General features: G+C 38.1%; 1 protein-coding gene across 1 annotated transcript in view; it reads right to left on the bottom strand.

The window, feature by feature from the left end:
- The window catches only part of LIFR (LIF receptor subunit alpha), an 82434-nt gene that overhangs the window by 45510 nt on the left and 23372 nt on the right, over nt 1–13552 (bottom strand). Inside the window, exons 2-5 of the mRNA XM_055245644.2 lie at nt 10749–10909; nt 8996–9110; nt 7424–7563; nt 3760–3923 (exon numbers count right to left, since the gene is read on the bottom strand). Coding sequence (XP_055101619.1) covers nt 3760–3923; nt 7424–7563; nt 8996–9110; nt 10749–10887 — 558 coding nt within the window. The 5' untranslated portion in view covers nt 10888–10909. The remainder of the gene's footprint in view (nt 1–3759; nt 3924–7423; nt 7564–8995; nt 9111–10748; nt 10910–13552) is intronic.

Raw genomic sequence — 13552 nt, 5'->3', positions numbered from 1 at the left:
GATCAGCTTTTTTAGTCTCCATGAGTGAGAACATACTATACTTATCTTTCTGTGCCTGGCTTATTTCACTTAGCAAAGTGGCCTCCAGTTCCATCCCGGTTGCTGAAGGTGACATGATTTCATTCTTTTTTATGGCCAAACAGAATTTCATTGTGTGTATATATCACATTTTCTTTATCCACTCATCTACTGAGGGACACTTAGGTTGATTCCATATATTTTCTATTGTGAATAGTGGCATGATAAACATGTGAATTCAGGTAACCCTATAATATACTGATTTCTTTTCCTTTGGACAGATACCCAGAAGTGGGACTGCTGGATCCTATAGGAGTTCTCTTTTTAGTTTTTTGAGAAATCTCCATACCGATTTCCAGAGTAGTTGTACTAATTTATATTCCCAATCGCATTGTATAAGAGCTTCCCATGCTCCACATCCTCACCAACATATAAGTTTTTTTGTCTTTTTAATAATAGCCATTCTAACAGAGGTGAGCTGATCTGACTGTGGTTTTAATTTGTATTTCCCTGGTAAGTAGTGATATTGAGCATTTTTTCATATACCTGTTGTCCATATGTCTTCTTTTGAGAAATGTCTATTCATGTGCTCTGCCCACATTACAATGGGAGTATTAATTTTTTAATTGTTGAGTTGTTTTAGTTCACGGTAGATTCTGGATATTAGTCCTTTGTTGGATGAATAGTTTGGAAATGTTTTCTCCCATTCAACCGACTGTCTCTTCACTCCACTGTTTCCACTGCTGTGCAGAAGCTTTTTAGTTTAATATAATCTATTTTTGCTTCTGTTGTCTGTGCTTTTACAGTTTTAGCCATAAAATCTTTACCTAGACCAATGTCCTGTAGTATTTTCCCCATGTTTTCTTCTAGTAGTTTTATAGTTTCAGTCTTATGTTTAAGTCTTTCATCTATCTTGAGTTGATTTTTGTATATGAGAGACAGAGATCCAGTTTCATTCTTCTGCATATGAATATCCAATTTTCCCAGTACCATTTATTGAAGATGATATCCTTTCCCCAACTATGTATGTTCTTGGTACCTTTGTCAAAGATCAGTTTGCTATAAAAACATAGTTATTTCTGGATTCTCTACTCTGTTCCACTGGTCTATGTATCTGTTTTTATACAAGTACCATGCTGTTTTGATTACTATAGATAACCTTTTAATATATTTTGAAGTTGAGTAGTGTGATGGCTCCAAGTTTGTTCTTTTACTCAGGACTGCTTTAGCTATTTGGGCTTCTTTTGACTTCATACAAATTTTAGGATTGTTTTTTCTATTTCTGTGGAAAATGACATTGGCATTTTGGTAGGGACTGCATTGAATCTAAATGTGCAGATTGCTTTGGGCAGTTTGGTCCTGTTAATGATATTAATTCTTCCAATCTGTGAGCATGGAATGTCTTTGTGTCCTCTTCAATTTCTTTCATCAGTTTTGTAGTTTTCCTTATAGAGATCTTCCAACTACTTGGTTAAATTTATTCCTAGGTATTTTATTTTTCTGTAGCTATTGTAAACAGGATGGCTTTCTTGATTTCTTTTTCAGCCAGTTCATTATTAGCATATAGAAACACTTCTCATTTTTCTATATTGATTTTACCTCCTGCAACTTTACTAACTTTATTTACAAATCTAAGTTTTTTGGGGGAGTCTTTACGCTTTTCTAGATACAAGATTATATCACTAGCAAAGGGTGACAATTGGACTCTCTCTTTCCCAGTTTGGATCCCTTTTATTTTCTCTCTTGCCCAACTGCTCTCGCTAGGACTTCCAGTACTATTGTTGAATAAGAGTGGTGTAAGTGGTCCAGTCTTTGGGTCCCAGCAGTGGAAGTGGTAAGCTGAGTATGCCTGTCTTTGGACCCCAGGATGGCATTCACTGGCCCCATTGTTAGTGGGTCCAAGGGGGCCAATTCTTGAGCTTCCAGGTGGCTTGATTGGATGCTGGTATTGACAGTGGTGGGCTGGGTACGTTCTCAGGCCCCTGGCCAGCAGGTGTGGTGTCGGTGATGGCAGTAGCAGTGGTAGGATAACCCTCTGGGTCTTGAGCAGTGCGCTCTGGTGCTGACAGTAGATACAATGTGCTGAGTGGGCCAGTCTTCAGGCCCGCAGGTAGCGTGTGCAGTAGGTGCCAGCTGTGGAGGTAGCAGCAGGGTGTGTGGGCCCAATCTCAGGCCCCTAGGAGAGGTGCTCAGGTGCTGATGGTGGTAGACTAGGCTAGGTGATTCCTAGGCCCATAGGCTGTAAGTTCTGGCACCAGGGCAAGGGAACAAAGCTGGGTGGGCTTGGCCTCAGGCCCTCTCGTAGTACATGTAGACACTAGCTGTGGTAGGCAGGCATGCAGTGTTCTCCATGCTCCCTCCAGAATGCTCAGGTGGACAGCAGCAGTGGCTGTGCTGCGGCCCTGCTACTGAGGAGGGAGAGATTGCTTTCAATGGTAGCCATAGGCATGCAAGTGGGGAACGCACAATTTGCATTCTAGTCTCAGTAGCTGTAGTCTGTGCTTCACTCATGCTTCAGCCTTAGCGGTGGCACATCATGTCCCACTTGTGCTTCAGCAGCTGCAGGCAGGGGACTCTGGGAACATGGAATGCACTTTAACAGTGGAGCTACTGCTGGTATTCTGCTGGCTGCCTCACTTTCCTCTTCCTTCCCTGCTTTAGGTGCTTCCTGTCACTTCTCTTGAATCCCGATGCTCTCTCTAGGATGATCTATATGAAGTGTGACGATCTACTACTCCCTATCTTGGTTCTTCTTTGTAGAGAAGGTGAGTACGAGGTGCCTCTAGTCAGCCATCTTGAAGCCACTCCTCCATTTAAAGTCTTCTATACCATATTTTTACGTATCTTTTCTATATTCAGATACAGAAATACTTACCATTATATTACAATTGCCTCCATTATTCAGTACAGCAACATGCCATACAGGTTTGTATGTGGCCTAGAAGCAATAGGCTACTGTCCCATATAGGCTAGGCGCTAGCTGACTATTGTTATTCTAGGAATGAAATACATGGGTTGTCAAAGAGAAACAATAAGAAAGTATGAAATATAGAATAATCTTTTTTTATTATCTTTACTATTTTATCTATGTACTTGAGCAACTTGAACAAATAAACTGTAAAATCACGAGATGGTCTTCTAATTCTTAAACCTGTAACTAAGCAAACTCCAAATCTATCAAGAAAAAGAGTAAAAGGCTGAAAGGGAGCATTTCCAGGTAACAGCTGTCAAACTTTTCATAACTGTTGTTCATTACTCCTTAGAGGCCATTCATAAACAGGATTGAAAAAACAAGAGAGGGAAAAAGCATGTACTGATAAATTCAAGCTTACAGATTTATAAAAAAAATTCTCTATGGCTAAGCTCTGGCTAAACATGCTTCAAAACATTAGACAAAGGTAAAATAATACACTAAATTAAATGTACACTTTCATTTACATAAAAACATGCATATAAACAAGTCCAGACAGGAATATACAAAAACAGTACTTACTATTTTCAAGTGGTAGAATCACGGCTTATTTCTCCCCTAATTTCCTACACTATCTATAATGGTTACATATCATTTAATAATTAACAAGTGATTTTTAAATCATGCATGATGTTTTCAATGAACCCTGAAAGGCATCTGATTTACTTCCTAAATAATCTAAAAGTTCACTGATACCACCTTAAGTCTTCTTGAAAAAAATTACTCAGTTTCTTTAATGTCATAGGAAGAAAATCTATGTTCAAACTTACTAATTTTATGAGTTCCATGCTCTTTTTACGTAGAAATTTAATTTCCCAGATAACATTTGAGCGGTGTGGAAAAACTGAACCCCTGTCATTCCACTTTAGGTATAATGTAGAGGTTGAGAAATCAGCAGACAAATTCAAGATCTCTGGAGTATCTGGAATTAAGGCTTTAAAAAAAGGAAACAAGAGAAAACTCAGTAAAATAAGTAATGATTTTTCATTCTGTAACTCCGCTAATCAACTACTTATAAACTCTATTCCTTCTTGATCAAAAAATCAATAATCAAGATTTAAAAGGAAACTCTAGAACCTAGTAATAAGGACATGGACTGAGAAGCCATATATAGAAAAGATAAAATGTCACGGATATTTCAAAGAAATGACTGGATCAAAGAAATGAAGGGTAATGACCAACATTCTCTCAAATTTCTGAAAAAGGGGAATATATTAGTTATTTGTAGAGGTAGCTCCCAATGCTTAATCAGCCAAATTTAAGAAAATTATTTATTAGCTGGCTGTTTTAAATCCACAGCACATTTTCTAATACAAACAGCAACTAGATTTCCACAGTACTCCAGTGTCATTTAGTCAGGAACCTACAGGTAGGCAACATCAAAGAAAACGAGTTTCCTCTGTATGGCTGTAGGCTAGCCCTAAGAAAATAACAAAATATAGAAAGCTTCCTTTGGTAAAGGCTTCTCTCTGTTTTCTCTGCAGCTGTCTCAGGCATCTCCTGGTGTCAGAGTCTCTCGTGCTGGGGGATGTCACCCACTTGAGAAATGCTATGGGCATTACTGATTTTAGATACCATTAAATAGTAGCAGGATTGTCTCAGTGACTAAGGCATTGAGTTAAGAAGCCAATGGTTACTGTGCAGAAGTAGCAGGATATAAGAAGTGTGTCAGAAAGGTTCCTTTATCAGTGGTATGCAACACAGACTGCGGAGGATTGAGACAGGTGATAAGGTCACCAATTAGGAGACCACTGGAGCAATCCTGGCTAGAGTAACAAGGATATAAACTAAGATGCCATCTATGGAAAAGATGTCATGGACATTTCAAAGAAATGACTACATCAAAGAAATAAAGGGTTGGTTCTAATGAAAAAGGGAAACAACCAATATTCTCTCAAGTTTCTAGCTCAGAAAGCAGCAAGAGGAGCAAAAGGAATCGGGAACCACTGTGAAGAGACACAGAAGCCTGGCAGTGGATGAGTAAGCGTCAAGGAAAGAAGATACCATGGAGTCAGAACCGTGGATGCAGACTTAAAAGGAACTCACTGAGTGTAGTGGTAGAAAAGAGCATGAACACAAAGACATAAACCAGCCAAAGTTCCTTTTAGGGGCTGCCAATAGACAATTACACCTTCGAGGAGCCAAAAACACCAACATGAATCCAGAGAGGGAATCCTAGAAGCGGAAGGAAACCAGAGAAAATCCAGGATCATCGAAATAAAAACAAATAGTTGTTACCTGGGCCAAATAAAACAGTTTATAGAGGAAGACTCTGGAAAAACCACTGGCGAGGCTACTGTTAATATCTGAGAAAGAAGTTTAGGAGAACAGTGGGCTCTGAAGCTGCATTACAAAAGGTAAAGAGAAAAAAATCCATGCTCAAAGGTTTGAGCATCTCCTGGGGAGAATCTAGGACACTAAAAAAGGTAGCAGGAAGAGTAATGTATCCTTGAAAATCATTAACTCTCCCTAAGGGCAGATAAATCATGGAAAATTTTGGACCAATGGAAAACAAAGAAGGTATGAGCATGTTCCATTCTATGAAATGCAGGCTTTCTGGTTTGAGAATCAGAGAGACTTGGACTTTCTTGCATGTTTCCTCCTCAAATAACAGTAAAGTAAAGGTGAGTTAGAAGAAATCCATAGACTCACCCTTTCTTGCCTCATTTCTATCCTAGAAGCTCAAGGACCAATTACATATAGTCATGGTAAGCCCCAAACTGCAGGACAGTGCAGGGCTAGGGTAGCTGAATATGCTAAATAACAAAAAGGGCAGAACAAACCAATACACATGAATCTCGGAACTTAAAAATAGTTCTTAAAAATAGGTTTAACTAAAATTTGCCCAACACAGTGTTCGACACTGGATTTATGTAAAGTGTTTAGGGCTGTACAGGACACAGAACATGTGGATTTACAGTCTAAACTACAGAGCAAAGTCAACAGTTACACAGCTGTATAAGGACAGTGGAGGATGCTTTAAAAAGAAGTTATAAGTGGGCAGCTGCTTGTGGAAAAGGAAAAATGCAGACAAACGAGAGGTAAGAAGTTGATTTAGTGCCAGGACAGGGAAAGTTCAGGGTGCCAGTGTGACCAGAAAAGAACAAGAGGCTTCCAAGAACACAGCTCTTCTTTCAAATGATTCAGGATGTCACATGATGTAGTAACTTACAATTTATGAAACACGGGAGTATTTTACTAAGACAACGCTCATCTTTAAAATGCTTCCCTCCGTGAAAAGTCCACATAATTTACATTTTATTTAAATAGTATTGGGCTACTCTTAAAAACACAAGTAATATCCAACATTTCAAGCTAAAGACAGTAAGGGCCATAATTACAAATACAAGGATTTTAAAAAGCCACTGTTCCCTTTCTTTTCTTTAGAGCATACAGGGAAGTTTCTCCTAAGTTCCCATTAACTGCCATCTGCATTTCTTTGTGCTAAACAGACATGTGAGGACAATGTTAACTTGCTTTCTAGAAACTGAGATAGGGAAGAAATTTAATGAAAATCTTTCTTATTTTCTTCTAATGCTAATTCAGCTTTACCCACAATCTACGTGCTCCTGCTTCCTTAGGACATCAGGAGATAAAAGTATTCCCAGATTTTTTACAGGACCCACATTCTGCTTCAAAATGACCCAAATTTTCAGGTGATTTTAAGAAATGCAGAAATTAAAAATCTTATGAAGAATTTTTCATGCTTACACATGGTAGGTACAAACTTTGTGTGTGTGTGTATATATAATATAATCTTGTTTGCTTTATATAATTTAGAAAGCATCTTTAGATCCACAGACACTTAATTTTCATACTTTTATTTAGTAGCAAATTGTCAAGAGACCCAGATCCTCTAAAGGACAGCTATACATGCATTGCAGAGTTTCTCTTGCACACAGTAGGTGCTCAAAGATTTGCTGATGTTCCTTACACTCATCTAATTTGCTTTTCAATTTTCTTATCCCAATACTGTTATTCTAATCATGATCAGGACCAATATTATTTATAATGCTACCAATACATTACATGATATGTAAAACACAATGAACTATTAATCGACTGAGTCTCCTACAGTCTGTCTTGATTTGCCTTTCTGATTCTAATACTGTCATTTTTCAGTAGCTTCCCAGATAAGACTACGCCCTAGAGCAAGGGGCATCTGAGAAATTCTGAAAGGTACGCAGGAGTCAAGGGGGCTAAGGAAAGAGTATGGAACTGAGGGAAGGAGCTTGAATTCTGGGCTATTTTGACTGGCCAGAAGAAAAGTTGCTTCCTTCTGATCTTGGCTACCATCTACAATTCATAGGAAGGTTGCTGAGTGAATTAAAAGTATTAGCATAACACATGAAATTAAAAAAACCAGAAAGCACCACAGTACTAACAAGTGACACTTGAGTTACTTTAAAATCGAGTTTGTTTTCAAATACTTACAAACGTTTTGTTCATTTAGTGTGAATTTACTTGTAGAACTTCCAAAATCATGTAGAGAATTTATTGTTATTTCATAATCACCATGTGAAAGAGCTGGAATTTTAATATTTGTTTTCTCCAACTGGTAACAAGAATGGGACCTGTAATAAGACAAGATATTGAATTTAAATAAAATTAATAGTATAATTTCCATAAAAATTTGGTTAACACAAAATACAATGAAAAATACTTTATGCCCTTTTTGCTGCAAAAACATGATAGGTTGTACTGCATTTTAAGACTGAAAAAAACAGACTGATAGTAATTTTACCAACGTGGGGGTACGAAAAATAACCTCATTGTACCAAAAGTAGAGTAAGCATAGATGACTCCAAACAGCTGGAGTTTCTGCATGCCTTTCAAAATCCCACCTCAACCTTCCCTTTGTAGGCTGACTTCCACTGTTCACACTCCACCCCTTCACTGAGGGACCAGTGCATCACAGCGCTCCTCATGCTAGGATGATGTTCAATGGATGCTGATGAAGGAAATGAAACTGGCAACTCCCCTGCTCCTCTGCCTTGGTTCATGGTTTATTCTTAACAGAACTTCCTCTTCAGTTCTGTTTTCAAAATTCTTCCAGTTCCCCTGGTATCTCTTAGGCAAAATGATATTCTCCTCTCTTGTTCCACAGCCCTTGATGTCTCTCCAGAGCATGCTTATATTCCTTTTACTGTTGTCCATGTATGTTTCAAACTTCTTATAAAAATTTTTACTTTACTGAAAGGACTTTCCATGCCTCTTGCATTCCTGCCCCCACCAACCACCCAGCCCCAGCCTTAGGGCTGGGTGCTTAGGACTCTGGACTTGAATGGGTCCAGCTCATCTCCTTCTAAACCTCTCACATGGCGAGGCTTCTTTAGGCATCAGCAATGCAAAAACACCTGAATTCTCCAAATCATGCCATCTCATACATTCAAGCCATTGTACCCAATATTCTTTCAGGGTAGAATGTCCTCCTATTCCTTTTCAGCTGAGAAAACTGACTGTGCCTACTCCAGAATTACACCTCCTCTGACAGCCTTTCTAGTCATTCATACTCCTAGTGTCCACTCCCTTGCACAAAACCCACAGCCTTGCTACTATTTGTTTATTGTGACCTCCCAGGGGAGCAGAGGGACAGAACTAACTTCCTCTCTGTTTGGCCTGTGGTGGGCATGTGTGCTCTTCAGCAAACTTTTCAGGCTCCCTCTTCCGGACTCACACTAAGACCGTCCTTCCCTGCCTCTCTGAAGCAAGGTATGGCCATGTGGCTTTATTTGGTGGCAGAAATCTGAGTGACAGTCTTATCTACCAGATCTGCACTGAAAGCCAGTGCAGACTCTGTCCCCTCTTCTCACCTTGCCATCACACCTCATAATGCCTGGTGCCCTACAGGAGAAAAATGAGGCAGAGGTCACGGCAGACTCTGCTGGACACAGAACACAAGCAGGAAATAACCCTTCAGTTTCACAAGCAACAAGGAAGTAAGAACTGAGGGTCGTTTCTGCAATTCAACCTAGCTCATTGCGAGTTAAAGTACATTAAAATTACCTGTTTTCAATGCAAACTTCATAATCAGTACCACGGCCTGTTCCAGAGGGTGCTTTCCAAGAACAGTCCCACACTTGCAAATTGTTAGTTACACACTTCAAATCATGAGGAGCCCCTGGAGAATGAGACACACACACACACACACACACAGAATATGCTGAATAAGTCAACTGCACTCTAAAAGGTCAAACATTTTCAGTTGTAAACACAAGCATGTGTGTCTGCAGAGAGCCCCTGTTTTTTTTCAAAGAGATGATCCTGCAGTCATGGGAATAGACTGGTTTTCTATTTCTTTCTGCAGCTTTGGTTAAAAAAAAAAAAAACTAAAGGGTAAACTGATGAAAGTGGGCCAGCTACTAGACCATTTTGGGGTTAGGCTGCTATCAAAAATTCCACTTCCAAGCAACTAAGACAAATTAAGGGGGTTGAGTGGCTAGTCATGTAGATTCAATAATGGGACCAAGAGAGGGCTTGAGGGGATTCTAGCACCTCTTGAATCTTCAATAACCCCACTTGAGGAAAAAACAAAAAACAAAAACAAAGAATTCTTAAGTAAAAATGATGTGCCCTCCAAGTCTTTAAACAGAACTTTGAAATTCCTAGCCACCCCCACTTCATTGCTTGCTACCAGACTGCCCCCCTTGGTAGAACTCCCATAACTAATCTTTAGGTTATTACGAAGTATATTAAATTTAAACAGTAATAAACTCATGAGTTCATTTGAGAAATATATTTTTGGTGTGGGCCTAAACAATTGGAAAGTAACAATTCAGAAGATTACAATCCTACTAGTATTTATTCACATCTATAAAATAACATTACATCATGGAATATGTAAGCACTATGCAATGAAAAAAGTCACCCCGAAAAGAAAATGACTAAAAAGAAGGGGGGTATAAGAGAGAGGGAAAGAGGGAAGAAAGGAGGGAAACAAGGGGAAAAGGCAACTATAGAATAAAAAAGGTAGTCCATCTCAGATTCTATAAATGTTTATGAAAAATGTTTTTGTTTTTGTACATGGTTGGTATGATATTCACTGTAGCAATAAATATAAAGCTATTTATATGACAGGAAAACAAATATTACATTAAAAGTACTCACATTATAAAGCAGCAATAATCATAATAATAAAGTAATTTAATGAATGACCTTGGGGAAAAGAGATCTGTTTAAATATGGAAATAATATAAAAACTAAACCAAGGGGCAGGAGGATGATAATTTCTTTACATAAATAAGCTATAAAATATCTACATAAACATTCTTAATATATTTAAGATGTAACATAATACATTTAAAAATATTTGGATTTCATTGATATGACATTCTAAAAAGGTAACATTATAGAGACAGAAAACAGTGTCTGTGGAGACAAGGCAGTGCTGGCAGGGGATGGGCCTGGAAGGGCTGACTACACAGGAGCCAGGAAGCTTTTGCAGTGCCGGGGCTGTTTCCTATCTTGATTGTGCTGGTGGTTACATAACTATATTCATTGTCAAAACTCACAGAACTGAATCTTAAAAAGGCAAATTTTATTGTACGTAAATTATATTTTTTCATAGTAAAATAATATTTTGATCTATCATTAAGGATCTTTTTAAAAGAAACTAAAAGTACATAGAAAAAAGATGACAAAAAAATGAATTTTAACCAACAAAATCCTAAAGAGGTCAATAAAGCGACAAAATTGCTTCGTCATCAAAATGGAAATAAAACTGCAATCTGTTCATTCTCTGGAAGGCTGATGCACTTACCCTTTTTCTGGCTATTTACTTGATTCATTAGATATAGAAGAATAAATGTTGATAACAGCCACTGGAAATTTGAAGCAGTCCTCATTCTTTTATTGTTCACCATCCAGGATAGTCGTTTCAAACATATGTAAATATCCATCGTCTGCGCAATGCAGTCAGTCCTAGGTTAGGAGAGGAATTCCAGATGGTGTTCAGATTGTTCTGAAGGCTCACCTTATACTGTGCACACAAACACTCGAATAGATTCTGACAGATTCTGAAACATTGTACATTTAGAGATTTTGGAGATACTCAAACTCAAGCTTCCCTGGCTTGTGGTGACATCAATAATTGGACACAGCTGTTGCTTTAGGTATCTACTACAAGGCCAATTTTCAAATGATGGGCTTCAAGTCAAAGATTATAACTATAATTATAGAATTACAACGAAATTATAAGCACATGGCTATCAACTCTACTCCAACCCCACTAAAATGTAGAAAAGCAGTGCATGAGACTGAATTTTTGACAATTTTAAGTGATACCTGGATTGATATTTTTATGTATTTTATTAGTACGTTAACTTGTGTTTAGTCATTTATGACAAATAATATTAGTTTTGTTTCCCATTTACATGGTGATGGAAAGTTTCTATTTCATACAAATTTAATAATTTAAAAAGAAAAAACTAGGGTAACGGTATGGAGATGTTGCACACTGGACATTTAGGGATCCCCTAGAGTAATGAAATTCCCATCCACCCTTCATCCTTTCTTCCTAGAGGGACACCGCCAGCCAACAAGATCCTTCTGATACACTGAAAACTCTTGTGTCAGACCTAAAATTGCCTCATTTATTACAACATTGGCACAGGGCACCAAAGATCACAAAACATACAAGCAAAGGTAAAATATTAAAGAGAAATTTAGGATAACCAAAAGGAAAATAAAAAGTACTTCCAGAGAAAATGGGGATGATATAGGAAACAAGAAAACTTAAAAGAAAAAAAAAGAACCTAAAAACTCTAAATAGTATCCTCAGAGCAAACATGGCATAACTATAAAAAACAAGAGGATGCAATGAAAAAGCAGTAACAGGAAATAAAAACAGCTCTTAGAAGTTAAACATATATTAAAAATTAAAATAAGAAAAAGATTGAGTAATCTTTCAGAACAAAATACAAAAAAAAAAAATAGAAAATGTGGGAAAAGAGATAAGAAATGGAGACTGGATAAAAGAAAGGAGATCCAACACCTAAATAACTGGAGCCCATTGAGAGAATTCAAAAAAATATTCTTCTTAGTGAAAGCAGATGGCAAGATCTCTTCTTGGCTACTGTTAAGTGCCGTCAAAAACCCAGGAAATGAATCCCAAATAGCTTAATTATAACCAAAACATGCACAAGGTGTGAGCACACATTTCAAAAGTGTTCTATTATTTTCTGGATGAATGAATAACCTCCTAGTCAATTCCAGGGTCACTGAGTTTACTTACTAGAATGAAAATGTATTCACAAAATGTCTAAAATGCCAGTTGCTGAATTTACAGAATTATACAACTGTACAAGAATAACTGAGTAATGGAGCCAAACATGACCCTAAAACTCAAACTCTGACTAAAATAATCATAAACCGTATTCACTGACTGGCTAAACATTATCTTGAAATGAAACAGTCCCTCACTATAAGTTTCGATTATTCTAAAGAGAGACACAGGCCCTACAGCCATGCCAGGAAGAAGTGCAAGAAGGGGTGGAGGGAGGCAGCTGAGAAAGAGCTCTGGACCAGGTGCTTCCAGATTTAGATGCTAATCTTGGCTCCATTACTAATTAGTGGTATGGCTGAGGGTAAATCACTTAATCCCTCCCTGCTTCAGCCTCAATCATTGGAGCAGAGAGGCATGCTCTCTTCAGGATCCACATAAGAGACTTCCCAAAGCAAAGCTGTAATATTCCATTCCTGCTGGCAGGGAACAGGCATGCAGACAGTAGCGAGCTCGAACAAAGCCTATGCCAGCAACAGCCACGGATCAAAGACTCTGCTGAGGAGGTCAGTGAGCAGGAGGAAGGCGGTGCCCAGGGACAGAGGGATCAACGGCAGTGTCACTGAAGCCTGCTTAACTTAAGCAGGATAATAAAGAAGACTTTCTGGTGTGATACATTTATACAGAGAATTCTGAGCAAGTCTATTTGGGCAATACAATATTGTGCTTATAACACATCAGACTTCCCCACCAAGCAAAATTTTCAAATGGACTTACTGTGGGCCAGAACAATACACAAACAGAACCTTCTGAGGTACTTTCAGGAAAAAAGGGATGCTTGTGAAGCTTTTCTCTGCTCACTCCTGATAGAAACATTGTCAGAATTCACTTTTTTCCCCTGTCAATGCCTTATTCCTTAGAGGAGCATAAATTTTTATAGAATTTCAGGAGCTAACTTTCAAAATTAGGATGCAGCAACAGGGTGCAAATGCAAATATGTAGGGGCAAAGAAAGTAACAAACATGTTCACAGCAGGTGCAAACTGCAGCCCCTCTGCCTAGCATAAAAGTGGCAGCCACCAGCCTCATTTTACCAAATATGCTGATTTTTCCAGATGAGGTAGAAATCTGGCATTTTAAATGAAACACCAAAGTTTGTAAATGTAAGAAAATAATGCATATGTTTTACACATTCTAAAGGCCAGAGAAAATATGCTCATGGGCAGTATCCTTCCTGCCCAAGGGTGATGAGTTTGTTTCCTATACTAATTATTTTAAAGGATTTAAAAAGTCAATAAACCCTTCTGCTAAAGAAAAGTAATCATGCAGAATAAATTTGTAAGA

Source organism: Symphalangus syndactylus, chromosome 16 (assembly GCF_028878055.3).
Source record: "Symphalangus syndactylus isolate Jambi chromosome 16, NHGRI_mSymSyn1-v2.1_pri, whole genome shotgun sequence".
Classification (NCBI taxonomy): Eukaryota; Metazoa; Chordata; class Mammalia; order Primates; family Hylobatidae; genus Symphalangus; species Symphalangus syndactylus.
This window is presented reverse-complemented; position numbering and strand designations above follow the sequence as displayed.